The sequence below is a fragment of the Thermobia domestica genome, chromosome 10, assembly GCF_964235325.1.
Source record: "Thermobia domestica chromosome 10, izTheDome1.hap1.1, whole genome shotgun sequence".
NCBI lineage: Eukaryota > Metazoa > Arthropoda > Insecta > Zygentoma > Lepismatidae > Thermobia > Thermobia domestica.
In genome coordinates, this window is record NC_137463.1 from 122,199,100 (window position 1) to 122,225,671 (window position 26,572).

General features: G+C 36.3%; 1 protein-coding gene across 2 annotated transcripts in view; it reads left to right on the forward strand.

Moving 5' to 3' along the window:
• Glys (glycogen [starch] synthase) overlaps positions 1-26,572 on the forward strand; it is a 149,550-nt gene that overhangs the window by 72,698 nt on the left and 50,280 nt on the right. For both annotated transcript variants that reach the window (XM_081728529.1, XM_081728530.1), the window contains 5 exons: positions 5,093-5,284; positions 12,571-12,768; positions 21,901-22,163; positions 24,950-25,070; positions 25,994-26,160. In XM_081728529.1, coding sequence (XP_081584655.1) covers positions 5,093-5,284; positions 12,571-12,768; positions 21,901-22,163; positions 24,950-25,070; positions 25,994-26,160 — 941 coding nt within the window. The remainder of the gene's footprint in view (positions 1-5,092; positions 5,285-12,570; positions 12,769-21,900; positions 22,164-24,949; positions 25,071-25,993; positions 26,161-26,572) is intronic.

Sequence of the window (26,572 nt, forward strand, 5' to 3'; positions counted from 1 at the left end):
TGCCGAAGAGATCTACAATAATTAATATCGTTGAATTCATACACTACATTGTGGAGCAAATTGACAATAGAAATAAAGTTGATGCAATATATACGGATTTCAGTAAAGTTTTTGATACACTGGATCATGGTATTTTATTGAACATGCTTATTTCATTCAACTTCACTCTCAAAGCTAGACAATTCCTAATGCCATACCTCTCTTTCATCGCAGACAACATATAATTTATAAAAATACAACAACTCCAAGTTTCATTGTAACGTCAGGGGTGCCTCAGGGCTCAAACCTTCATCCATTATTATTCTTAATCTTTATAAATGATCTCCCAAATGTGCTACCAAATTGTACTAAATTATTATTTGCTGATGATGTAAAACTCTATCGAAGAATTTCCCAGCCCTCCGATGGTCTCGCACTACAAGAAGATCTAAGCGCACTACATACTTGGTGTATATCAAACAAACTTAATCTTAACATTAAAAAATGTAACGTTATTACATTCACTAAGAAAACTAATAATCTCAAATTTAATTACAGCATAAACAACACTCCTGTACAAAGAGTGGACACTAACTGATTTAGGGGTCACTATTAGCTCCAACTTTTCCTTCAACAAGCATATCAATCGCATTGTTAGTGAAGCCTACAGAAACCTCGGCTTCGTAATCAGACTTGGCTTTGACTTTTCAAATACTAATGTTCTTAAAACCCTGTTTAATAGTTACGTCAGATCCAAATTTGAGTACTCTTCAATCATATGGCATCCCAACAGTCAGAAAAACTAAACACTTCTTGAAGCGATTCAATCTCATTTTGTGAGGCACTTAACTTATAAGGAAACCGGACTATATCCAAAATTCGAAAAATATACCGACCTCCTTCGTAAGCACGATATCTCATCTCTCGAAGATAGACGTACCACCCAACTTTTGATTTTCTTAATGAAATTATTGCAAAATAATATACTCTGAGCAGTAGCGTCTCCTGACGTGGATGATAGGGCGTTGGCAAGAAAGGAAAAATATATTAACCCTCACAACCATATGCGATAGTAGAGGGGGAACCCCTTCTTTTCAGGAGCAAAGATGGTCCCACCCACATTGTTTTACTGATCAAAAATATTGTGATAAATTTACCTCAATTTACGCATAACTATTTTAGTGGCATTCGCATTCAGCATACGAGCATTTAATAGTGACTATACTTTGCCCACCCATCCATTTCCTGAATATAGTCTGTACCTGGAAGTTCTCGCAATTTTCGAAAGTAAGGAACTATGATCGTCACTGCATAATGTCCTATTTACGCCAACATATAAATAGAAATTTATTTCTAACAATTTAGTCTGTAAATTATAAAGAGCAATCAAGGAGGATGTTATTACGTAAGGAATAGGGTCTACATTTAATTATAATAATTATAGTATAAGTAAATATACCCTCAAAATATGAAACTGAAAATCAAAAACAAGCAATTATTTACTTACAATTACGTGAATTTCAGCCCAAGTCGTCTTTCTTTGCGTAGCAACCTCTGGATTACTACTTTGAAAACAGTAATAGAGGCCCGAAACCGTAAGTCTTGAGGGTGACCCACTAACGACAAAGTAAATGAAAGGGAAATAAAAAGGCAGAATGGAAAACCGGTTTGTAGCTTAACGTCCAGGCTTTTACTTTCTTTTTTTTCTTTTTTTTTTTTCATCAACTGACAGTTCCAACACAACTTGGATCGAGAAAAAAATGGTTTCTTTTCACCGTACTCCTTACACGTATTTTAGGAAGAACTCGATTGCACCATTAACTTTTGAATTAAATGATATGTTTAGCAACAAAAAAGTGCGTAGATCATAGCCCCTTTGCCCCCAAAAAATGTTTTCCGTATTGCTATAAAATATCTGTACATCCACAAATATATCTACAGAGTTGGCAACGCTTGAGAGAAGCAGAAAACTCAAGACGTTGATTTCCTAACCACAAGCACGAGGAAAGGGACACGAAGCGGATGCACAATAGGAGTCTTCTAAGGCAGTGAAACTTCAGCCATAGAGTTGCCAACGACTTACTCGCAGAGTTGCCTCCTCAAAACATGACGGAGACCGCACAGCACTTCTCTGTTCTTTTGCACTTCAACAGATGATTCTGTCTCGTTGAAAATAAAAAAAAATCCCAAGTCCTGACGATCCGTTTAATTAAATTAAAATTCTCTTTTCTTCATTTTTTGTTGGGCGTTAACACACGACTTGCACACCCAGAGAAGACGCTACTGACTCTGAGTATTTACTATCCCAGTTAGAATTCATGTCCCATGTAAACGCACGCGCCCTAGAAATATTACTTTTCATTTACCTACTGCTAGAACAAATACGCTATACATGTCACCTATTAGGAGAATGTGTTATATTTTTAACTCCTATGGTGAAAGTAATCCTGAACTTGACATATTTACTATAAATGACCGTTCTCTAAGAACTATTGTGCAATCCTATTGAAGATTTATTAATTAAAATGGCCATATCTATAAATGTGTATTTGTAATTATGTAAGTGAATTCATGCATGCTCTAACTATATACAAACTGACTAGGTCACTATCATTAGGTAATATACTTGTTGTGATCTATATGTAACCATAAATAAATTTAATTATTTGGAAATAGATGATACTGAACATGAACGTGTTTCGGTGTTTATTATTAGGATAAGTAAAGAATTAAGTTTTCAATTGAAGCAAATGTTAGCGAAGCTTCTATTTTTCGACTCGATTGGCATTTGTATGTCTGTCTGTGTCCGTCTGTTCCACGAGAACTTTCGTGAAACTTATCCGATTTTGATTAAACTTAATGTGTGCCTTCCTTCCGCTCGTAGAAATAACCCTATTGCTTGGGATTGCAGTTCGTCAAGCATAAAGGAAATAAAACTGTAAAATTCACTCGTTGCAGCAAGATGTATATGCAAGACAATTTACCAATATAATCCGTGTGAAACTTTTCTCATTATGATGAAACTTAATTATATTATTTTTATGGCATTGGAAATATCCCCACAACTTGCCCCCACAACTGGGATAAAATCTGCCAAAAATGAAAGTGTGAATATTATTTAAAAAATATATTGCACGATCATTTACGTTAAAAGTATTCGATTTTGGCGGAATAATTCATACTTTTTCTTTGAGGCTTTCTTTCTGCAGGGAATTAAAATTAGTAAAGAATAAATTATTGGATTTACCTTCCTGGTTTCCTCCGCAGTAGAGTTTCACGAAAGATTTCCTGAAATTCATTTGGTATTGATACAACATATGTACATTTTCTTTGACACTCTTTCCATAATCCTCAGTGCTTAGGATGAAAGTAAATCAAGAACGAGTGATGAATTCACCTCGCTTATGTGTAATGGATTACTCGCTCCTACCCTCCAAGTTTAAAATATGTTCCACGATAATTTTCTGTAGAGCCGTTTGTAATTTGGTGTAATTTGTCGTACACTTTCTTTAAGGCTTCAGTCGTTCACTCTGTAGAGTGTTGAAGAATAAATCAGTGGTATTACTCATCCGTCTAATTTCCTTTAGAATTTCACAATAACATATAAAACTCATTCGACTTCACAGCAATTCAATGGTATGTATATTTTCTTTGACTCTTCCGTAATCCCCAAAGTTTAGGACTAAAGTTAGTCAAAAATGAAAGGTGAATTTAGCCTCCTAATGGGTATGGGTCACTCTTCCTTTCTGATTAAAAAAAAAAAAAAATCGCTGAATATGGTGTATACTTTCTGAGCCTACACAATCATTTTCACAACTTCCATTTAAAATGAGTTAAGAACGAGAGTGTGAATCTCCTTCACCCCCCCCCCCCTCAGGTAAAAGAAAAATCTTTTATGGTAATTTTCTAGTTTTCAACACAATATGTAGTATGCCTATTGAAATCTTTACATAATTCCAACTCTTGCAGTGGAAGCTGACCACGTAATTTCCTCTCCCCCGAGAATTTAAACAAAAATTACGATAACTTTAGAAAAAAAAAGTAAAATATGGTCCAATTTTTTTCTAAGAATTTCCAATCATGTTGATTGTTTACAGTTGAAAATGTGTCTAATAAAGAGTGCGTTCATCCCAAATTTATATACCATATTTTCCTGAATATTTATTGAACGTGCTCAGATCTTTATAGAACATTGTATGTGTTTTATTGGACATTATACACTTGCTCTTATAGATTGGCGTTGCTATTAGTGAAATGGAGAATCACTAGCTTCAACTGTGCACAGCATCACTAGTTAAGCACTATTTTAATCTATAGTCCGCAGAGAACTAGTTATTAGGCGCAACAACTAGTTAATATAATAAAATAATGTGATTTTGTAATTATTGCTGTAATTGTTATGAAAATGATTAAATAATTTACTAAGCATTAAATTCATGGCTTGTGTATAGCCCGCTCCCCCCAGTTCTTTGTCACCGGAACTGGAAGAGTCACTATCAATACTAGTGCTACTGCTACTATCACTACCACTACTACTACTACTACTACTACTACTACTTATATCTAGAACAGAACCCAACCAACACCTGCGGGGCTTCTAAGCCGTTCCTACTACTACTACTACTACTACTATGCTACTAACGACCACTACTACTACTATTATTGCTACTAACTACTACTGCTACTACCGCTACTACTGCTACTTATACTAAAGCTTCCTTACCACAAGATTTACATCTTGAATCTTTATAACATGCGATTCCGATTCATTATGAACTAGTATGAATCGTTAAAATCACTATGATTCGTTAAAAATCACTGGGGGGAGCGGGCTATACTCAATCCAAATTCATTATGGCATGATTTCTCAAATATAAAGGCGTTATCTTATTTGCATATATATATATATATATATATATATATATATATATATATATATATATATATAATATGATAATCTCCCTTCCTGTGTGTTCATCAGGAAGACTTTAGCCAAACAAAATAATCCAAAGTATTGATCATGCTTTAACGTCGTATATTTTAAAGTAATCACTACCAGAAAATTAGAGTAATAGCTGTAATAACACTGACATTTGTACTGTTTCATTAACAGGTTCACACAGGTACATGGCTCGTGGATGGAAATCCACAGGTGATTCTATTTGAGATTGGTTCTGCTGCTTGGAAGATGGACGAATATAAGCAAGAATTATGGGAAAAAACGAATATAGGAATACCTCACTTGGATATCGAAGCAAATGATGCTGTGATAATGGGTTTCATTGTAGCCCAATTCATTGAAGAGGTATCGTATTCCTTTTTCTTCAACACAGATAAATATCCTAGGAAGCTATTGGTTATGATTCAGATTTCAATGTTCGTGATAGTCAAAAGATCATAGTTATCTTATTGTAAGCTGCCCTCTACTTACATACCGTACATATTTTTTTAATGCAATACATTTAGAGTGAAAAGTACAGAGTTTTTAAAATTAAGATTATTTAATAATAATAATAATACTGAACATGATTATACAATATTATGTATGATAAGAACTCAAGTCTGTTTAATAATTCCTGCTATTAACAATGTCTTGTATATATGGAAAATAGAATACAAACAGTGATTATGCTTAGTTAAATGTCAGGAATTTTATTTCGTACTAATCCCATTCATAATATACAGTTTCTGGGAAACTCGTGCATTTCTGGGACTTCTAATTGCGTTCTAGAGAAAAGAATGGAGTCTCCCAGGGAAATCCCGAAAGGATGTATTGCATTTTTTTTTTTTTTTTTTTTTTTTTATCATGTGTACTTACAATATAAATGCTGGTAAATATCGAATAATTTAGTTAAGAAAATACAACTCTGTTAGAAAAAAATAGTCAAATAACATAACTATATTAATGATGTGTGTATATTAGTATTATTTTTTTTTTTTTACCTTGAAAAGAGTATTATATTTATTTGACGTTCAGTTAACGACCTAACACAACTTCCTTTAAAATTAAGTAACTCTTCTAGTCATCAAACAATATACACTGGCCACCATAAATTAAGCAACAAAGAGAAAATGTGCAATAAAAAAGAAGCGACGGGGGTGGTGGTGATGAAATTAAGAGAAAATGGGTATCATAATACAACGAGCATTGACGAATGATCGGGGAAAGATTGTGCGGAAGAACTCGCGATTATGGTCCCCTCACACGACTTCGTAAAGTACTAGGTACGTTCGAGGTCTACATGAGCTCACGGAATTGTTAGCTGACAGTGTGTGTAGAGTGCAGAGGCAAATCTAGTGGAGTGAAACAGGAGAATATGGCAACGAGTCATAATTTGCCGGATAAATTACGCTCACGTGCCGTCGGCAGATTGAAAGCAGGGCAGCGTCAGGCCAACTTTGTCCGATGGCTCAATGTCGATCGAGCAGTGATCAGGAGGTTATGGAGTAAGCTCCACGGAACGCAAAATGTGTCGACAAGTTGTAGTGGCTGTCGACCGTGTTTGACATCGGCCAGGAATGATCGAAATATTTGTTTGACAAGTCGAAGAAACAGGTCTACAACAACAACTCAAGTGCCTGTGGAGGCTGTTGCTGACACCGGATGTCTTCTATCAACCCGTACAGTACGGAGACTACTTCACGAAGGTGTGTTGTATGCCAGAAGACCAGTGGTGTGTGTACCCCCTATCCGGTGTCACAAGAGGCAGCGATTAAATTAGGCAAGAGCGCATGTCAATTGGACCCAGGAGCAATGGCAGTCAGTTCTCTTTACTGATGAGTCTAGATTTTCTCTGGACAGTGATCCTCGACACAGATTGGTCTGGCGAGAAACAGGAAGCAGTTACCATCCATTAATATTCTTGAAAGGGATAGATATGGTGATGCAGGTGTTCTTATGTGGGTTGGTATCTCGCTTGAAGGATGTACAGATCTCTCTGTTCTCCCGCGTGGCACAATGACAGCCAGCACTATAGGGATGATGATCAAGATCGTCACGTTGTACTCTTCGAACGTGCTAGAAATCAGGGATTCATTCTACAGGACGATAATCTCGTCCCCATAGAGCACAACTGGTCAATCAGTACTTGAAGCTACACCATATTTGACGAATAGAGTGGCCATCGAGGTCCCCGGACCTTAACCCGATGGAACACATGTGGCATGCTATAGGGCGACACATTGCAGGCCTTGTAACCCCTCCACGAACTCTCCAAGATCTTCAATGGGTTGTTCGTCAACGTTGGACCCAGATACCAAATGAGTTGGTACAAAGATTTATTACCAGAATGAGACTACGTTGTGAATCCTCTATTGTTATGCGCAGTGATCATATTCCTTATTAGTTTCAACAAACCATCCTTTTGCGGCTTCAGTGTTTCCTCGTTTCAGTGCCACTTAGGTCCAGCATCATTTTTTGCCTACGAGTGTACTTTGGTTTGGTAATTTTAATTGCTGTATGGCGTAAAACAGGCACTTCTTTAATTCCAATAACAGTTTGTTCACCAGCATGCGTTTACTTTCCTTATACACATGAATATCCATTTGTTGCTTAATTTATGACGGCCAGTGTATATCAACTAACCACATACTTTTTATTCCAACCGCAATTAATGCTACACTTCTCAAACTTTACATATTTAAAACTTCCATAGACTTCTTATTTTTAATTCTAAGACATATAGCACTAACAAACTTTTCTTGTTATTCTTATCAACCATTCTACTACATTTTCTAACCTCTTTCTTCTTCTCTTTTTATTACAGTATTAACTCTGAAATACTTTTTGCCTTTACAAGCCTCATTCCGCCACAAGCCTCAACACATCACATTCCGTAACAACTACAAACACGGAACAACCCCTAAAAACGAGTCTGAATGGTTGTACAGGAGGCCATGCAGAAAATGCGTTCATTAATATTAGATAGTAAATATGAAATGTATGTACCTCACAGAACTCAAAGCTCATTCAACCTCTTCACGAAACACACTTAAGTTAAAATTACTCAGAGGCGTTCAGTGTGTTAATGAATACTAGCAAACCCGTACGTCCTCCGCAAGCGCAGGACACTATTGCTGTCTGAAGGATTGATCGAATTTAAGATGTCCTCGAATCTAAGATGCACTCCGATTTCGCTGCGTCAAATTAAGGAAAAATAGTAATATGTTCCTTTTTTACTATTACTAAAGCGCTCTTTGATATTGGTCATTTTCGGTGATTTTTATATATTCCTCTCCCCTCCACATGTTGCATAAGATTTAAAAATTATTCCAGGTTGGAATGTCATATATGTTGAAAATTTGATCGAGATCGGCTGGGTAGTTCAAGAGTTATTAAGTTTTATATATATATATATATATATCTTCTCCCCCCTCCTCCTACTCTAAGTTCTACCGTCAAATTGATATAATAGAAACCACCCCAGGTCCAAACCTCATCTATGTTGATAATTTAAGATAGGTTTGGTGATTTAAGCGTGATGAAGTCATAAAGACAATCACATTTATTTATTTATTTAATTTTTTTTTACATATATGTCCCCTCTTCCCCCTCCCTACATTGTGCCGTCAAAGTAAAATGACGAAAACATCTCAGCTTCAAACCTTCTCTATATTGAAAGTTTGATCGAGATCGGCCGGGTGGTTCAGGAGTTAAGTTTTATTCATTTTCATATATTTACCCTCCTCCCCTCCCCTCCCCTAAGTTCTACCATCAAAATGAAATAATAAAAAAAGCTTCCCAGGTTCGAATTCATCTATGTTGAAAATTTGATTGCAATCGATCAGATGGTTCAAGAGTTAAGTTTTATTTTATGATTTTATAATTCCCCCTCCTCCCCTAAGTTGTACCGTCAAAGTGAATAGCGAAAAACACTTCCAGGCCAGCGCTGCATCTACGTCAAAAATTTGATCGAGATCGGTCGGGAAGGGGGAGAGGGATTAAGAATCACAAACGTAGTCACTTCAATTTGGATCTGAAGTTTTTTGTTCAGACACCGCTATTAATATAGATAGTTTTCGTAGGATTCCCTAGAATTTACATGTCTAGCACGCTCGTGAGAACCTGGTTCGATCTCCGTTAATACTAGTTTTCAGTAGTCTATAGAACGTAATTAACGAGTAGAAAGTTTAAATAAACCAACCAATACCTATTGCTCGTAGCAAACATTCAATGTTATTATGTTTCTGATGAGATCATATCGCGTTCCAAAATTTGGCGGGACCTATAGCATGGTTCTCTAATCCAGCCCTTTGGAGGCGAGATACTGTGGCAAGGAAGGGCTTGCTCTGTACGTCCGCCAACGGTGAGGCATTTTATGTTCCAATGTGTTTCGAAGTTGTTGTAGTTAGTAGATTCATTAGGATGCAGGGAAATCAATCATAGTCCCAAACTCGATTATTATTATTATTATTATTATTATTATTATTATTATTATTATTATTATTATTATTATTATTATTATTATTATTAATAATAATAATAATAATAATAATAATAATAATAAAAAAAAGTGCTTTGGTACGAATAATAGGAAATTTTATAGCTTCTCTACCATGAACATCAATAAATATTTGTAGTCCAAACGTACCTTTGTAATTACGTACTGTAAAGACAAATATCCTGGTAGAATTATATTTAAAAATAATATATACATATAATAAACAGAACTTCGTTTTGTCATTAAATAATTGTTATTCTTTCAGTTATTCCAAGTAGTAACGAATAGTTTGCAAATCATGCTGAATATACTGTGAAGCAGTCGTGGAGAATCAGGGTTGGACCCGCCTGAAAAAACCCACCTTAAAACCCACCTAGGTTTTTGACCTTTCTGTTAGTATATTATTGGTACAACTAAGGTGATCACATTGAGAGTTATTTTTATCAGATTTTGAACTTTCTTTGGGCGAATTATATGCTTTCATGTTAAGGTAGTCAACAACATTCAACATAAGACCTTTATAAATTTCTGAATGCACTGAATGAATGAATTTAAAAAAAAAAAAAAAGTTTGAAATAATTATAGAGCAAATTAATGTGTGGATTATACTTACAGCGTATTTAAAGTAAAATAAGCAATTTTGTATTTTAGAAAATACTTTCCGTGAATAGTGTGCTTCCTGACTCGGCGCCGCCGTGGGACATTATCCCTCATACGTTGACAGGTTTAAGATCATAGGTGCCGGTACTAACAGTAAATATGTAAATACATTAGTAAAACTATTAGTATTATTTCTTACCTTTCACGGTAACAAAACTATTCAGTAAAATTTGGTTTTCCAACAACAGTTCAGTTCAGTCATTTGTTACTACCCTTCAAATAAGCATTCTGTAGAATCAACACCAGCAATAGCGTAAAAATTCTTGTCAAAATTAAGAAGCTTTATGCTCGGAGCTCCTAAGACTACATAACGCTTACTATAACTGCTAAATTCAAACTTCAGTATTAACGGAAGTTTCGATGTACAGCAAAGCAAGCTGCATTTTCAAGGAAAACCCGTCGTGAAAGAAGTGTTCCGGAAATTCCCGCAATTGAACCCACAAGGCATCGGAAGTGAATACTTCAACAATAAAACTATTTTACGCTGGAAGAAATTTAATTTCATTTATGACATTTTTGAAACATTTACTTTAATAAAATATGAATTATAGGCGTATCTTTGTTAATTGTTTTGGATGTCCGCTATGTGGGTAAGATCAAGGGCGCCGATTTCTCTGTAAATTTGGGGAGGGGGCACTCAGACGCAGGTGTATATATGAGGATGTTAAGACAAATTGCATTTAAATTATGCCAAATATTGTATATTCATAAATACACTGGGGGGGCCACATGAGCTTTGGGGAGGGACCCGGCCCCCCAGGATCGGCGCCCTTTGGTAAGATTCATTTAACTCTTTTCGGCTAATATTTTGCATTGGAGGCCAATGCTTATTGACGAAATGACGGAACTGAAATACCATATCTACATTGTACCGAGAAATCATTATTATTTTCTTTGATTTTTTTTTTTTCAAAAAGAATACAAAAATTCGTAGTAGATTGAATGGAATATCTACTTATACTGTACTCCTTTTCCCCACTGTTTCGTTTTCTCAAGATGCTAGTGTAATTTGGTAATTTTTATTCTGGAACGCACATATTCGGGATTTTAATATTTCTTGCGGGAAAATTTAAATCTCAATTTTGATCAGCTTGTAGTTCAAATAAATTGAACGAACTGAATAAAACATTTTAAAAGATTCGTTGTCGCTTCATGTACACAAAAAGAGTTCAAAAAAGTAAGATTAACAATAAGATACATCTGCTTTCATTATAAACGAATATACTCGTAGTTTTAAAATCGGTGATTTTCAAGTGCTTAATTCGGACCTAAATTTTCGACAGTTTTAGTAATGTTTGCTTCCACGTACCTCTACCTTCAACGTACAAAAAAAAGTAACCAATAAAAAAATATAAAATTTGGAACGACTTTTGCGGAGAAAATTATAAGTTAAGCGGTTAATTTTCAGGAAAGAACCGTCTTGCAACAACTGCTCGGGAAATTCCCGTAACTTCAACAATAAAACGTTGAAAAATATTTATTTCATATAATACATTTTGATGAATTATGTCTTAAATTAATATAGCTATTTGATATTCATATTTGGCGAACGTCATAGGCTCCTGGGATGACTCGATCTACATTTGGTCGTTTGTGTGCCTGTACCACACAGTGTTCAACTTTTGGTCTTTTAAATTTCAGGATATAAGCTGGAGACACTAAATTTTCTGTATAGATTTTTTCAGCATACCAACGTAAAATTACAAAATGGCGCCTTTTCTTTTTTTTCAAAATAGCGGATATCCACGCTACAAAGGGCAGTTTTCGGTCTTTCAAGTTAAAATTTTCAAAGTAGAAGCACGAGAGATTAAATTAGCTGTATATATTTTGGCGGCATAAAATTTTAAAATGGCGCCCATTATTCAAAATAGCGGGTATCCATGCTACAAGGTGCAATTTTCAGACTTTTTAAGTTGAAATTTTGAGGATAGAAGCACAAGATATTGTAAATTTGCTGTATAGATTTTTTCGGCTATCCAATATAAAATTTCAAAATGACTGCCATTTTTTTTTTCAAAACAGCAGGAATAGAAAATTGTTGCAAATTGTGACAATGACAGTCTTGAAATGTAAAACATATTTTAACATTTTTACCCCAAAGACATTGAAATATTTCGAAAAAACCCAATTAAACCCGAAAAAACCGAAAAACCCACATGGGCCCAGGTGGGGAGGTTTTTTTTCAAAAATACCCGGGTTTTTTCAAACCCTGTGGAGAATATTAGTTTTTGAGTAGATCTTCTTGTCTCGGGCTTTGTTTACTGAATGTAATCGTCAGATTTTGTAAAAAATTATTAGCCCCCTTGAACAAATGTGATACAAAAGAATGTAATAGATATGCATACGGGAATAAATACAAACTTTTAAATAAAACTATTTTCAGAATACGACCATCCAGTAATATAGTATGTAATACTTTTATATATGAGTTGGGCAATTAATCATGTGATAGTGCTGGAGGAGATTATTATTATTACTATTATTACTTTAGTTCAAGAAAGCAGCAGAGGAATACACTGATTCTCCTCCGAGGATAGTGACTCACTTTCACGAATGGCAGGCGGGACTTGGACTCATAGCTCTTCGCACCAGACATATTGATGTGGCAACGATATTTACAACACACGCTACTTTGCTAGGAAGGTACCTCTGTGCTGGAAACACAGATTTTTATAACAATCTTGATAAGGTAAGAATAAATAATGTATACAGTGTTATGCATATTTATGTGTATGATAGTGTAAAGCAAGTGCATAGGCTGTATGGTAAATTGTTGGTAGCCCTCAACACTGTCGAAGCAAATTTGAACTGGTATATGCTGAAATATTACTGCCTGCCTATATGTTCAAGCTCTGTATGTGTGTGTGTGTTGTCACAATTAGAAAATTAGAAAGAACAATGTATACAATATGTTAGAAAAGAGTGTAATTTGCTACATATTCAGTAGATAATTAACAATTTGTTCCTCCAAAATAATAATGAAAAAATGTCGATTATTCGCAAAGAACGACTTACTTTTTAGTGTCACAAAAGCCCTTTTCAATTTTTTTAAAAACTTATACATGAAAATATAACCATACGCATATTACTTTAACTCAGTGTAGCGATCGACTGATATGACTTGTTTTTGAACAATACGTTAGAGTGAAATTAAAATGTAAAAAATACTTATATTTCTAGGCTATATCTTTTGGTTTGGACAAGTTGGTTACCTGATCTGACAAGTGTTTGAACATTGGTGGAAACTATGTTGAAAAATTTTGTGCTTCTTCATGTAAAACTAAATTTGGCTTTAACAAACCTGTTTATATATATATATATATATATATATATATATATATATATATATATATATATATATATATATATATATATATATATATATATATATATATATATATATATTTAAACGGTACTTACTTTCCGGAGACACCTCCTACTTTGTTTCTTTTGAAACCAGCTCGAAGGAAAACATTCGAAGAAAAATTGTAAATGTGCCCGAGACGGAGAATTTTTTTTTTCTGTTCCCAGGATATGAAATAATTTCGAATATGAAGGACAAAAGTTGACCATAATGTCCCTTTTTGTTGTTCAAATTCAATTCAAATTCAAATTCAGAAATTTTAATAAAGTGAATTAAACTAAGAAGTAGGCTCAAGTCGTGATATCCGATTTTCTTATACCATTCATTGCAACAAAAGATAGAGAATGCGAACCCATAAAAAAAAAGCTATATCTTACGTGAAAGCCAATACCTTCATAATTTTGAACCACTGTATTGCAGCACTTGGTTCTAGATCTCCACAGAAGTAGGTACTGAAATAAATCTTACGGTGTACATAACTCATTTTCAGCAAGTTTAAATTCTACCTGCTCGTTTGTGGCACCACTTAAATATTAAGTCGAAGAAAACCTACAATACGAAAATGAAAGTACTTATTCCTGTCGCTACCTTTATTTTGTTTCCTCACGTATTCCTAACTTTGAAGCACTTGGAATGAAAAGTGAATATCATATTCCTTTTTAAATGTAAATATACAGAACTTGATCTCCATTCTGCATAACAATAACCCAGCTGTTATGGAGATAAGAACTAACATATAATAATAATAATAATAATAATAATAACATAACATATTGTAAATTGTTAATTTTAAACAGTACCATTGTTGGTTAAATTTTGAAAGATTTTTGATTAAAACTCCTCACTACTATAGCTGCAAACGCAATCCCTTCCAACTCACATGTGTATGACGTAGGAATTGACTTTTACGATCAGAGCCAACAGAAAGAGAAGTTGAGCACAAAAGGGAGGGAGCTAGGTAGGTCAACGGTGTTAAATTAGTGATGAATCCACAAGTAGTGGTCTGAAACAACTATCGACTACGCCTTGATTTGCCTGTTACCATTGTCTTCTGTCATCACTAGATTTGCTGCCTTCTCTTTGTTCTCTGAGTGATTTACTGAGAATCTGAGCAGCAGACTGTGACGTCACGGAGCACCCAGTTGGGAATGACTGTTATAACAACTGTGCAGCGATCACTGTAGAACAGGTTAAAGCGGAATATGTCCGTCCGAAAATGACTGTCATTCTGCGCACCAGCGACTGTTCACGCGCTATTTGTAGCCTGAGGTGTTTATACCTAGGTAATTCTGGAGGAATATAAGATGACTCGAAGGCATGTCCAGGGTATGAACATAATGTTTATGAACTTAAGCACTCCCTCTTTCAAGTTGTAGAAGTTTTTCAGATACAATTAGTGCTTCAAGGTATAACACTTTGAAATCGGCTGAAGACTTTAGATACACCCTGTATTGATGATTTTTCAATATATGATACTAGCAGAATACCCATTCTTCACACTGGGAGAATGTTTCATTCTGGACATAAAGGGGTGAATTTGGATTTAAGTGTGTTACTCTCCGTCTCAGCGACCCCGAAAACTATGGATGCGACACTAATATCCGTCATTTTCGATCATTTTTATATATCTCCTCTCCCTAAGTTGCGGGGGCTGAATTTGAATTTAAACGGTATTGGAAGTATCACTGTTTACCTCGGTGACCCCCAAAACCATGGATTCAACACTAATATCGGTTATTTTCGATCATTTTAAAATATCTTCTTCTTCTCTCTCTCTCTCTCTCTCTCTCTCTCTCTCTAAGTTGCACCGTCAAAGTGAAATCATTAAAATCATTCCAGGACAGAGCCTCATGTATGTGGCAATTTGATCGAGATCGGTCGCGTGGTTCAAGTATGTATGTATATGTATAACAGTGTTGGGCAAAATCAATTGAAATCAATTGCAATTGATCAATCAATTGAAAGTAATTGCTCTGAAAATCAATTGCAATTGATTTCAATTGCAATTGATTTCAATTTGTAATTGACAATTAATTTCAATTGCAATTGAATTCAATCATAAAATTTGCAATTAAATTTTCGTCAATTGTTAATTGTTAATTGGTCACCAGGCAATTGAAACTTTTAATTGTTAATTGTCAATTGCAAAGGGTGCAATTGAAACATTTAATTGTTAATTGCAATTGACAATTGAAACTTGTAATTGTTAATTGTAATTGAAATCAGCAATTAAAACTGAAGATAAGAAGATGTGTGTGTATTGTGTTGTCCACTTGTTACTGTTTTACATATTTCAAATAAGGTACTTATAAGAAATGCTGGATACCTACCATCCCTTCCCCCCCCCCCTGGGAAGAAAGCCAGGAAACTAAGTATTTTTAAAAATATATTATGTTTATGGTTCTATCCCCCTCGAAAGAACTCTATATGCCCGTCATGCATACAATAGGAATGGGCACCAGCGAGTTCGAGCGAGTTTTCTTTAAAACTCGACTCGACTCGAAGCAGACATCTTTGAGCTCGACTTGAGATCTCGGCTCGAAAAATTTCCCCCAACTCGACTCGAATTCGGATCGAGTTTCTAGTCGAGTCGAGCCAATTCGAGCTAAATCCTTTGTGTAGTTCCAAGTACTATTATCTTCAAGTATCCTACATAGACAATATAATAATCAATGATACTACTACTACTACTATAATTAATTATCATTATAACACCGTGTACCTGTATAAACATGGAATATAGGCGGTTTGTATCGGAATACTAAAAATTAGTTGACTGTCGATCTTGGTCGTCAAGAAATCTTCAGGAGGCAAGGACATCGGTCACGAGGTTCTTGGTTTGAGTTCAGGAGGAGCAAGTATTCGGGCTTGAGCCAAAAATTGTTAGAAGTTATGGGACTCCAACCAAACATGTTCAAAACTGCTCGACCCGGGTTTAGGGTTGTCAACAGCTCAAGCGGCTCGCTCACAGCTTATTCACTTATCGAGCCGAACCGAGAAGTAAGCCGAGCCAACAGCTCATCCAACCGAGCCAGCTCCAGCCGATGGCTCACACGAGCCGAGCCGAATTGAGCTGATTGCTTACCCCAACCGAGCCCGTTCGAGCCATCGGCTCAGTTGAGCTGACTCGAACCCAGCCTATGGACTCGTTTCAACGGAGCTGGTTCGAGCCCTTGGCTCCAATCGGGTCGAGCCGATGACTCGTCTTTACCGAGCCGGTTCAAGCCATTGGCTCAATTGAGCCCAGTCGATGGGTAATCCCAACCAAGCCAGCTCAAGCTGTACGCTCAGTTGAACCAAGCCGAGTCGGTTGACATCACTATTCCGGTTGGGCTTCTACTTTGGCTAAAAAATTGGACCGTGCAGTTCTCAGCCTTGATGGTAAGAACTACAAAAAATGATAAGAAATCTTTAGTTTTACGTCTCACGCTTATGCCGGATAGGCAAAAGGAGACGGTGATGATAGGAAATGAATGAAATGAAGAAAGTGGGAGGAAACGGGAGAACCCCGAGAAAATCCACGAGCACGGTGTTTGTCCACCACAAAGTACAAACTGCGCGAGCTGGGATCGAACCAGGGACCTCAAGCACCGGAGGTGAACGCTCTACCACTGACCCACCGCGCCAACTGGTAAGAACTACAGTATATACTTATATTGGTGCTCACGGCGTCATTAACTTGTTCCGCCACCAACGAATTTCAAGGTACTTTGTTCTGCATCTTTTGTGCGTGTTTTGTGTCGCTTTATGCGCCTATTCCCACATTTTGTGCATCACCGGAAGTGGGTCAAAATGGGCCTACAAATATGGCGGAACAAGTTATTGCTCTTCTGCCACCAATGAATTTCGAGATTGTTTCCTTCACATCGTTTTGTGCCGTTTTGTGCGTCTACTTCCGTTTTGTACGTCGTGGGAAGTGGGTTAAAATGAGTCCCCAAGGTGGGACGAAAACGATCAAGAGTTCCGCCACCATTAAATCTCGAGGTCGTTTATTTCACATCGCGTACCCTTTTGTACGTCTATTTCGACGTTTTGTGCGTCACTGGAAGACGGTCAAAATGGGTCTCGAAGGTGGGACGAAAATGACCCACTGCTCCGCCACTACCGAATTTCGATATCCTTCCTTTCGCATCGTCTACTGAATTTTCGTGCTGTTTCGTGCCCCCATTTCCACGTTTCGTGCGTCACCAGAAATGGGTCAAAATGGGCTTCCAAGGTAGGACGAAAATGACACACTGTTCCGCCACTATCGAATTTCGAGGTTGTTAATTTTACATCGCGTACCCTTTTGTGCGCCTATTTCGACGTTTTGTACGTCACTGGAAGATGGTCAAAATGGGCCTCGAAGGTGCGATGAAAATGACCAAGAGTTTCACCACTATTGAATTTCGATATCCTTCCTTTTGCATCGACTAGTGGATTTTCGTGCCGTTTCGTGCCCTTATTTCCACGTTTTGTGCGTCACCGTAAGTGGGTCAAAATGGGCTTCCAAGATGGGACGAAAATGACCAAGGGTTCCGCTACTATGGAATTTCGAGGTCGTTAATTTCACATTGCATACCCTTTTGTGCGCGTATTTCGACGTTTTGTGCGTCACTGGAAGACGGTCAAAATGGGCCTCGAAGGTGGGACGAAAATGACCCACTGCTCCACCACTATACCTACCGAATTTCGTGGTCCTTCCTTTCGCGTCGAGTAGTGAATGTTTCGTGCCGTTTCGTGCTCTTATTTCCCCGTTTTGCGCGTCACCAGAAGTGTGTGAAAATGGACGTCCAAAGTGTGACCAAAATGACCCATTGTTCCGACACTATCGAATTTCTAGGTCGTTTCTTTCGCATCGTTTAGTGATTATTTTTTTAAAAGTTTTCTGTGCCTACTTCCTCGTCTTGTGGTCACCGGAAGTGAGTTAAACGGGCCTTTAAAGTGGGAGTTAAATGGCTCACTATTCCGCCACTATCGAATTTCGGGGTTGGTTCTTTCGCATCGTTTAGTGTGTATTTTGTACCGTTCTGTTCGCCTACTTCCACGTTTTGAGCATCACCAGAAATGCGTCAAAATGGTCCGAGAAACTAGAGCCATTGTTCCGCCACTATCGAATTTGGGGGTCGTTTCTTTCGCATCGTATAGTGCCTGCTTTGTACCGTTTTGTGCTCCTATTTCCACTTTAGTGCTTCTATTTCCACTTTAGTGCGACAACAAAAATGGGTCAAAATGGCCTACAAGTATAGCGGAATAACTTAATGCTGTTCCGTCACCATCAAATGAGGTCGTTTCCTTCACACTTTTTATACATGATTTGTGTCGCTTTGTGCATCAGTGGAAGAGGGTCAAAATGGACCTTGAAAGTGGAATGAATATGTCTTTCTCTGCCATATTTGTAGGTCACCTTTGACCCACTTTCGTTGGCCTACAAAACGTGAAAGTATGCGCAGAAACGGTATAAATATGCACTAAACAATGCGAAAAAAGCGACCTTGAAATTCGATACTGGTGGGAGAGTGGATCAGTTTTCTTCCCACATTGAATGCCCATTTTGACCCACTACCATTGATTCACAAAACGTGGAAATAGGCTTACAAAACGGTAGAAAACACGCACAAGACGATGTGAAGGAAACGACCTCGAAATCGTTCCTGACGGAACAACATTAACTTGTTCCGCCATATTTGTAGGATAACGTTGACCCATTTCCGGTGACGCAGAAAACGAGGAAATAGGCGCACAAAACGACACAAAAATGGTAATTTAGCTTAATTACATGGAAATTTTAAGTTTGTAAGCTTAATTATATGGAAAATTTTATACATTTTTCCTTTAAGTTGGTCTACTTTACGTTGATTTGGGACTTTTAAATTGTATTCATTTTTCCACTGAAAAATATGTATAATTCAACAAGTTGATTTGATTTTGAGTTTCTTTTGGGGTTTAACGTCCCGGTCAGCAGCGAGGCTATATGAGACATGGACCTACTGATTAACGTGGAATCCGAACCACATGAGCTCCCGCAGGGAATCGAACCCGGGTTTCCCACGCCAAAGGCGCGTACGCTAACCGCTTAGCCACGGAGGAGCTCTATGATTCAACAAGGAAATATTTATTAGTTATAATTATAATAATTATCTATTTATATATAATTGAATTCATTGTAATTTGGTCCATAACAAACACTTTACCATTTCGTACTAGCTGTTATACCCGTTCTTCGCACGGATCAGATAAAATATCAATGTAAACAGATTGAACAACGGGAGAACAATTAAGAAACATTTCTAACATTGGATATATTTTGTGTGAATATATATCCAACAACGTACATGTGCTTTCATTGGGAAGGCCGATGGGGCTGAATTTGAACGTAAACACTATCGGGGGTGTCACTATACGTCTGAGCAACCCCGATAAATATGGATTCGACACAAATTCTACTACTTTTACATGTCCCGGTGAACACTCCCTCAGACCCCCTTGGTTCGTATTGTGAAACAATCTCCTCTGGCCCCCACCAACCCCCAACTAATACCACGAAAACTATGAATGTGACACTAACATCTGCCCTTTTCTACTACTTTTTACATATGCCTGTAAAAATCCCTATAATCCTCTGGTTCCAATTTTGAAAAAAACAATGCCTCTGGTCTGCAGCCGATGGGGGCTGTATTTGGAAGTCAACGCCTGTGGAAGTATCACCATTCATCTCAGCGACAGCTAAAACTATGGATTTGACACTAATATCGGTCACTTTCCATTAGTTTTACATGTCTCGCAATTCCCCACCCCCGGTGACTCCCGGCCCGCATACAATGGTGGCTAAATTTGAAAATCATCGCTAATGAAAGTATCACCATTAATCTCAGCCACCGCGAAAACTACGGAATTGACATCGGTCATTGTGGATTATTTTTACATGTCTCGTGATTCCCTTCATAATGCCCCCGTTTCTTATCTGATGGGGGCTAAATGTGAAAGTAAACGCGGTCTTGAGTTTCACCAATGAGCTCAGCTACCCCGAAAATTATGAATTTGACATTAATATCAGTCATTTTCGATTATTTTTTTACATGTCTCGGAATTCCCCCCTCTGGTGACCCAAGGCCCGCATACAACGGTGGATGAATTTGAAAGTCATCGCTAATGGTAGTGTCACCATTGATATCAGCAACCGCGAAAACTATGGATTTGACACTAATATCGGTCATTTTGGATTACTTGTACGTTTCGGTATTTCCCCCCCTCCCCCCCATTGACCCACGGCCCGTAGCAGAATACGGTGAATTTGGAAGTTAATGCGATCGGAGTTTCACCATTGATCTCAGCGACCGCGAAAACTATGAAATCGACACTGATATCGGTCATTTTCTACTACTTTTACATGTCCCGGTAAACGCCCCCCTGAGACCCCCTGGTTCGAATTTTTTCGAAAAAGCTTTGCCTTGGTGTGAAACCTGGACCAAGGTATCTTTGATCAAAATTTGGTAACTCTCGGTCGACTTGTCTGGTCCCCAGGCCGGTCCCGGTAAACGTCTCCTGGAGACCCCATAGTAAGGAATTAAAAAAAAAAAAAAAAACTCTTCGTCTTGGTCTGGGGCCTAGACCAAGCTACCCGTGACCAAATTTTAAAAATTTTCGGTCCACTCGTCCCGTCCACAGGCCGCACAAAGATAGACACACAGACACACGAACAAACTATTTTATTTATATTAGAAAGGTCAGATCCGCTGTTATTGTATTAGTGCGATGCTTGAGCGATTGATCGTAGAAATTCAAACTCCGATGAGTGATAATTTTATAGGCTTGTTTTATTACAAGTTTAAACTCTTTAGTCAGTAGAGAAGAGGGCGTGAATCATGGGTCAGAGTTGATGACAATGGGTTTTGGCGGGTCTGTGGGTCACAGTGGGTAAGAGTGATTTATGGTGGGTGGTGGGTCAGAGTGGGTCACGGTGGGTCGTGGGTCACGACGGGTGGTGAGTCAATTGGTCGTGGCTAAAGTTTTCATTGCCCCACGCCCTCTCTGAACTACAGTGTTGAAAATTAATCAGTGAAAATCAATTGCAATTGGTCAATCAATTGAAAGTAATTGCTGTGGAAATCAATTGCAATTGAATCAATTGCCAATTAATTTCAATTGCAATTGAATTACAGAATTCAATTGCAATTACTTTCCACTGCAATTACTTTCAATCAATTGATCAATTGCAATTGATTCTCCTTTTTTAATGGCCAACTGCAATTAACCATTACTTATTTCAATTGTTAATTGCAATTAACAATTAAATTTACAGATTAATTGTTAATTGTTAATTCAATTGAAATTTGCCCAACACTGATGTATAAGTATATAGATAGATATAGATAGATAGATGTTTCATGTAAGGCAGATGTCAATTATTACAGGTGTAATTTTACTGTTGTTCCACTTAAAGTATTTTTTACGTAGTAGTTCCTTTTACCTTTTTAGTTTAGTGTAGATGAGGAAGCAGGAAGACGACAAATTTATCATCGCTACTGCATGGAACGTGCGGCCACCCATTTGGCGCATGTTTTCACAACTGTGTCAGAGATAACAGGTTATGAGGCTGAACATTTGCTCAAGAGGAAACCCGATATTATCACTCCAAATGGTCTGAATGTGAAAAAGTTCAGTGCGCTCCATGAGTTCCAGAATCTACACGCTCTTGCAAAAGAGAAAATACATCAGTTTGTTAGAGGACATTTTTACGGGTAAGATTTGGATTTGTGAGTAACATGAAATAATTTTAGGAAAATAATAATAAAAATAGTAAAAATATCTTTTTTTGGCTTTTCATAAATATTTGCTACTTTCAGTACTGGACTGTATACCTACTTTTGGGCCACCCTATATATTATCTCAACTTTATCTCGACTTGAGTATTATTGTTTTCATCATTTATGTTGAAAAAACAGAGAATACGAGAAGCATAGTATACGTAGTGGGTTAGAAAAGAAACAGGATGCTCTAGAAATACATATCCTCAGTTATGTACCTATAGAGAGGGAACTAGGCTAGACCATGAAACTCCTCAACAGCTAACAGTGTTAATACCACAATTTCATCATAGATGTATCAATGGTGTTGATTTTCTTTTTTGTTTGAAAGAGTGTGATTTCACGGTAATTTCATATAAATTTCGTTAGGATCAGATAATAGTCTTTAGAGCTATACCGTGAAATTCATCAACAGCTAATAGTTTTAATACCGTGTATATGTTCAGGTATAATTCCGTACTGCATTGACAGATTATATATATATATATATATATATATATATATATATATATATATATATATATTAGTGTCCTACTTTTAGTTTAGGTATCTACTTAAATTCCTGGAGTAGAGAAAAAGTAAAAAAATTAGAGTTTAAAGAAGAAAGGTTTCAAAAAGCACTAAAAAGTAGATGATAATATTTAAAAAGCTCCTAAAAGTAGAAAATGACTCACTGCTGTTATCTAAGATTTTTTTTATGTCTGTGCCAAGCGAAACAGTTTGATACCTCGTAAAATTACCATCAAAATTGTATTATGTAGTAGGTATTAATTTGTCTGGTTTGATACAGACTTCGATTGTTGTAAGTAATTTGGTCATTCTGTATATGTAAAATTTAGTATAGTGCGTTTTCCCATAATAGTTGTTCATGCGGCAGGTTGAATTCTTCTATTATTTCGTACCTTGTATTGTAGGCATTTACATGTTTGGAGAAGTGAAGCCTAACTAAATCGGTTTAAGAAATGCCATCGGTTTAAGAAATGCCATTTATTTTCTAATGCCGCTGTAAAAAAATGAAATAAAATCTTTGGGTTTTACGTCCCACGGTTATGCCGGTTAGGCTAAAGGAGACGGTGATGATGAGTGATGAATGAAATGGTGGAATGAAGAAAGTGGGAGGAAACGGGAAACCCCCGAGAAAACCCACGCACACGGTGTTTGTCCACCACAGAGTTCACTTGGCGGGGGCTGGGATCGAACCCGGGACCCCAAGCACCAGAGGTGAACGCTCTACCACTGAGCCACCGCGGCCCCAATGCCGCTGTAAATACGTTAAAATAAAAATTATATATATATAAAAGTTGCACATTGCTTATTTACGCCATTCGTTGCTTTCTAGCTACGGTAGGAAAGAAGAAAGTGTTGTGATCGGGGAAAAATCCAATTCGAAATTATAAGATTCACACTTTCAATCCCAAAAAAAGTATTTTTGAATGTCCATCCGTTTGTTTGCTCGTATTGATGTATGTACACATATATACGTGGGTTTTAGTAGGTCTTCGGGGATGTTTTAAGGGTTCCAATTTTCTTTCTACTTCCTATATATATAAAAAAAGGAAATCTTTGTTTTGCGTCCCACCGTTATGCCGGCTAGGCTAAAGGAGACGCTGGTGATGAGAAATGAATGCATTGGTGGAACGAATAAAGTGGGAGGGAACATGAGAACTCGAGAAAACCCACGAACACACTGTTTATTCACCACAAAGTCCACTTGGCACGATTCTACTCCCTAAAATAACTGAAGGGTGAAAACATAACTAAGTTTCTGAGAAACGGGTGCAACGGTTTTGTTGATATTTCATTAACAAACATTTAATTAACAATCCTATAATATTGGTATAGGACATTTCTTCGGGGAAGATCCATACGAGAAAGTCGTCGCTGCGCCTCGAAGAATTGCTATGTGACACTTATGACGAAAATGAGTTATGTTGTGCAAGTAAATCAGAAAGCTGTCAGGCAGCGTCCTTTATAATGTCATAAGTTAATATTTAATTGTTTCGCCATAACCATGAAAAATAATAGATTGAAATTAATGGATTTTGGTTCTCATCACGTACGCATTGATTAATGTATACAAATCCTCTATGTGCTTATAAAGGCGCAAAAGGTGCTACGAAAACAAAAAACAAAAAAAAAAAAAAAAAAAAAAAAATAGTAATTAATACTGTTGAAGCAAGGCACAAGGTCCAGTGCATAATATACGCAGAACCAATTTTATTATATTTTTCAAGTGTTTCCGTGTATTTAGCAAAATTTTATCAGTTCGGAACGTTTTTTTGCTTCTCCTGAAAACTTACGGTTTTTACACATAGCGGTTCTTTCGAGTCGCAGCGTCGAAGTGTACTCTTGATATCTATATATGTATTTATTTCTCAAAAACTAGTCATGCGATTTTATTCATATTTCACCAATAATACTTCATTAACTCCCTACAATATGGAATAAATCACATCTTGTGAAGAAAATCCATAAAGGGTAGTTTACTATTGATGGTATTTTTAATCGGGCAAATTTTTCCATATTTCGTAAATAAATATTTCATTAACAACGCTTCAATATAGCAAAATACCTATATTGATGCAGGAACGTTCTAAAGTTCATATATTTTTCACTGCTTTGGTTATTCACTAACATTTAAGATGTCAAGCATAAATAAACTTCTAGTATTGTAATTCTAAAATTCAAGGTATCACAATGGATTTATATTTCTGTTTCAGACACTTTAACTTCGATCTTGATAAGACGTTATATTTTTTTATTGCTGGCCGATATGAATTTTTAAACAAGGGTGCAGATATATTTGTTGAGGCGCTGGCAAGGTTAAATCATTACTTAAAGGTGAGTGTTTGTGTACAGATTTCTCTCTCTCTCTCTCTCTCTCTCTCTCTCTCTCTCTCTCTCTCTCTCTATATATATATATATATATATATATATATATATATATATATATATATATATATATATAATAATAATAATAATAATAATGAGATGGGTAGATACTACAATGCACGGAATATAATGTATGCATACAAACTGATAGCAATGGAAATGATAGAAAATCATGCTGAACTAAAGCAGCATTTCCTTAAACTTTATTATTATTGTCTACCAATTATCATAAATGTTTTAAATTGTTTAAACGCCATTGTAGAATATCATTGCACAATTCTTAAATATTACTTATAAAAATAGGATTGCAACAGGTTTATACAATGAGAATCTATAGGTCTGTATGAGGATTGTATATAATAGAGTATAAATAATTTAAGTTGTGAAGCGGAAAATTGTTCACTTACACTTATGTTTTTTTTTTTTGAAGTGAATCGATACTTTTCTCTTAATCTGTTCTTCTCAAACAGCAAGACAAATGGTAGGTACTGAACGTATGAAATGTTACTTTTAATTACGGGTAAAATAGAATGATCAACATATATGTATAGATGTACGTATGATTAAATAGAAGTTACTGATTGTAAGTACTTTCGTTATTGATTTGTAAGTAAAGCTGATACATCAGTCATTACAAAACTAATTTTACTACGCCTCTGCTTATTTATAGTTAATTAATACAAGTAACTCACAGTATTAACGACAACGAGAACTATTAGTAACTTACAGAGCAACGTTTATAAGCTAAGATTACAAAAGCTTAAGATTCAGTAGCTGAATTTTATTTTGAAAATTTCGCTGGTTATGTTTGTGTTTGAGGAAAGCGAGAAGGTGAAACTTAATTCTTTCCTAATAATTATTTTCTTTTGTAGGCTGCAAATTCTGAAACGACCGTAGTAGCTTTCCTCATATTTCCTGCCAAAACGAACAACTTCAACGTGGAGAGTTTGCGAGGTCATGCTGTGACAAAAAGTTTGAGGGACACAATCACTGATATTCAACAAGAAATGGGCAAGAGAATGTATGAAATTTGTTTAAGGTAAGTATATGTTGTTGTTTCCATTAAAGTTTATATATATGTGTAATTTATACCTGTAGAAATGTAAAACAATATCAGTAATAATTTTCTTGGAACATTGTGGTTCAAAACGATAAAGATGAATAACGAACAACCCATAATATGTGAAGTTTTATAAACAACTAGCAGTAAACAAGTCATGGATTATACACTTTATCAGTACTCGAAATTGAAAATGTCGAGTGTTTATGATTATTTGCAATACTCAGGTACAGTCAAATTTTATAGTTCATCTTGAACAGTGAGTAGGTAACAGTGAGTATACTTTTTTCTAATTTTAAGAATGATAGTGCAGAATATAAGGTGCTCGAAACTCAGTGAAAGGTACTACATGTTCTAAATTCCCTACTAGCATCTTAAGAAATTCTGTATT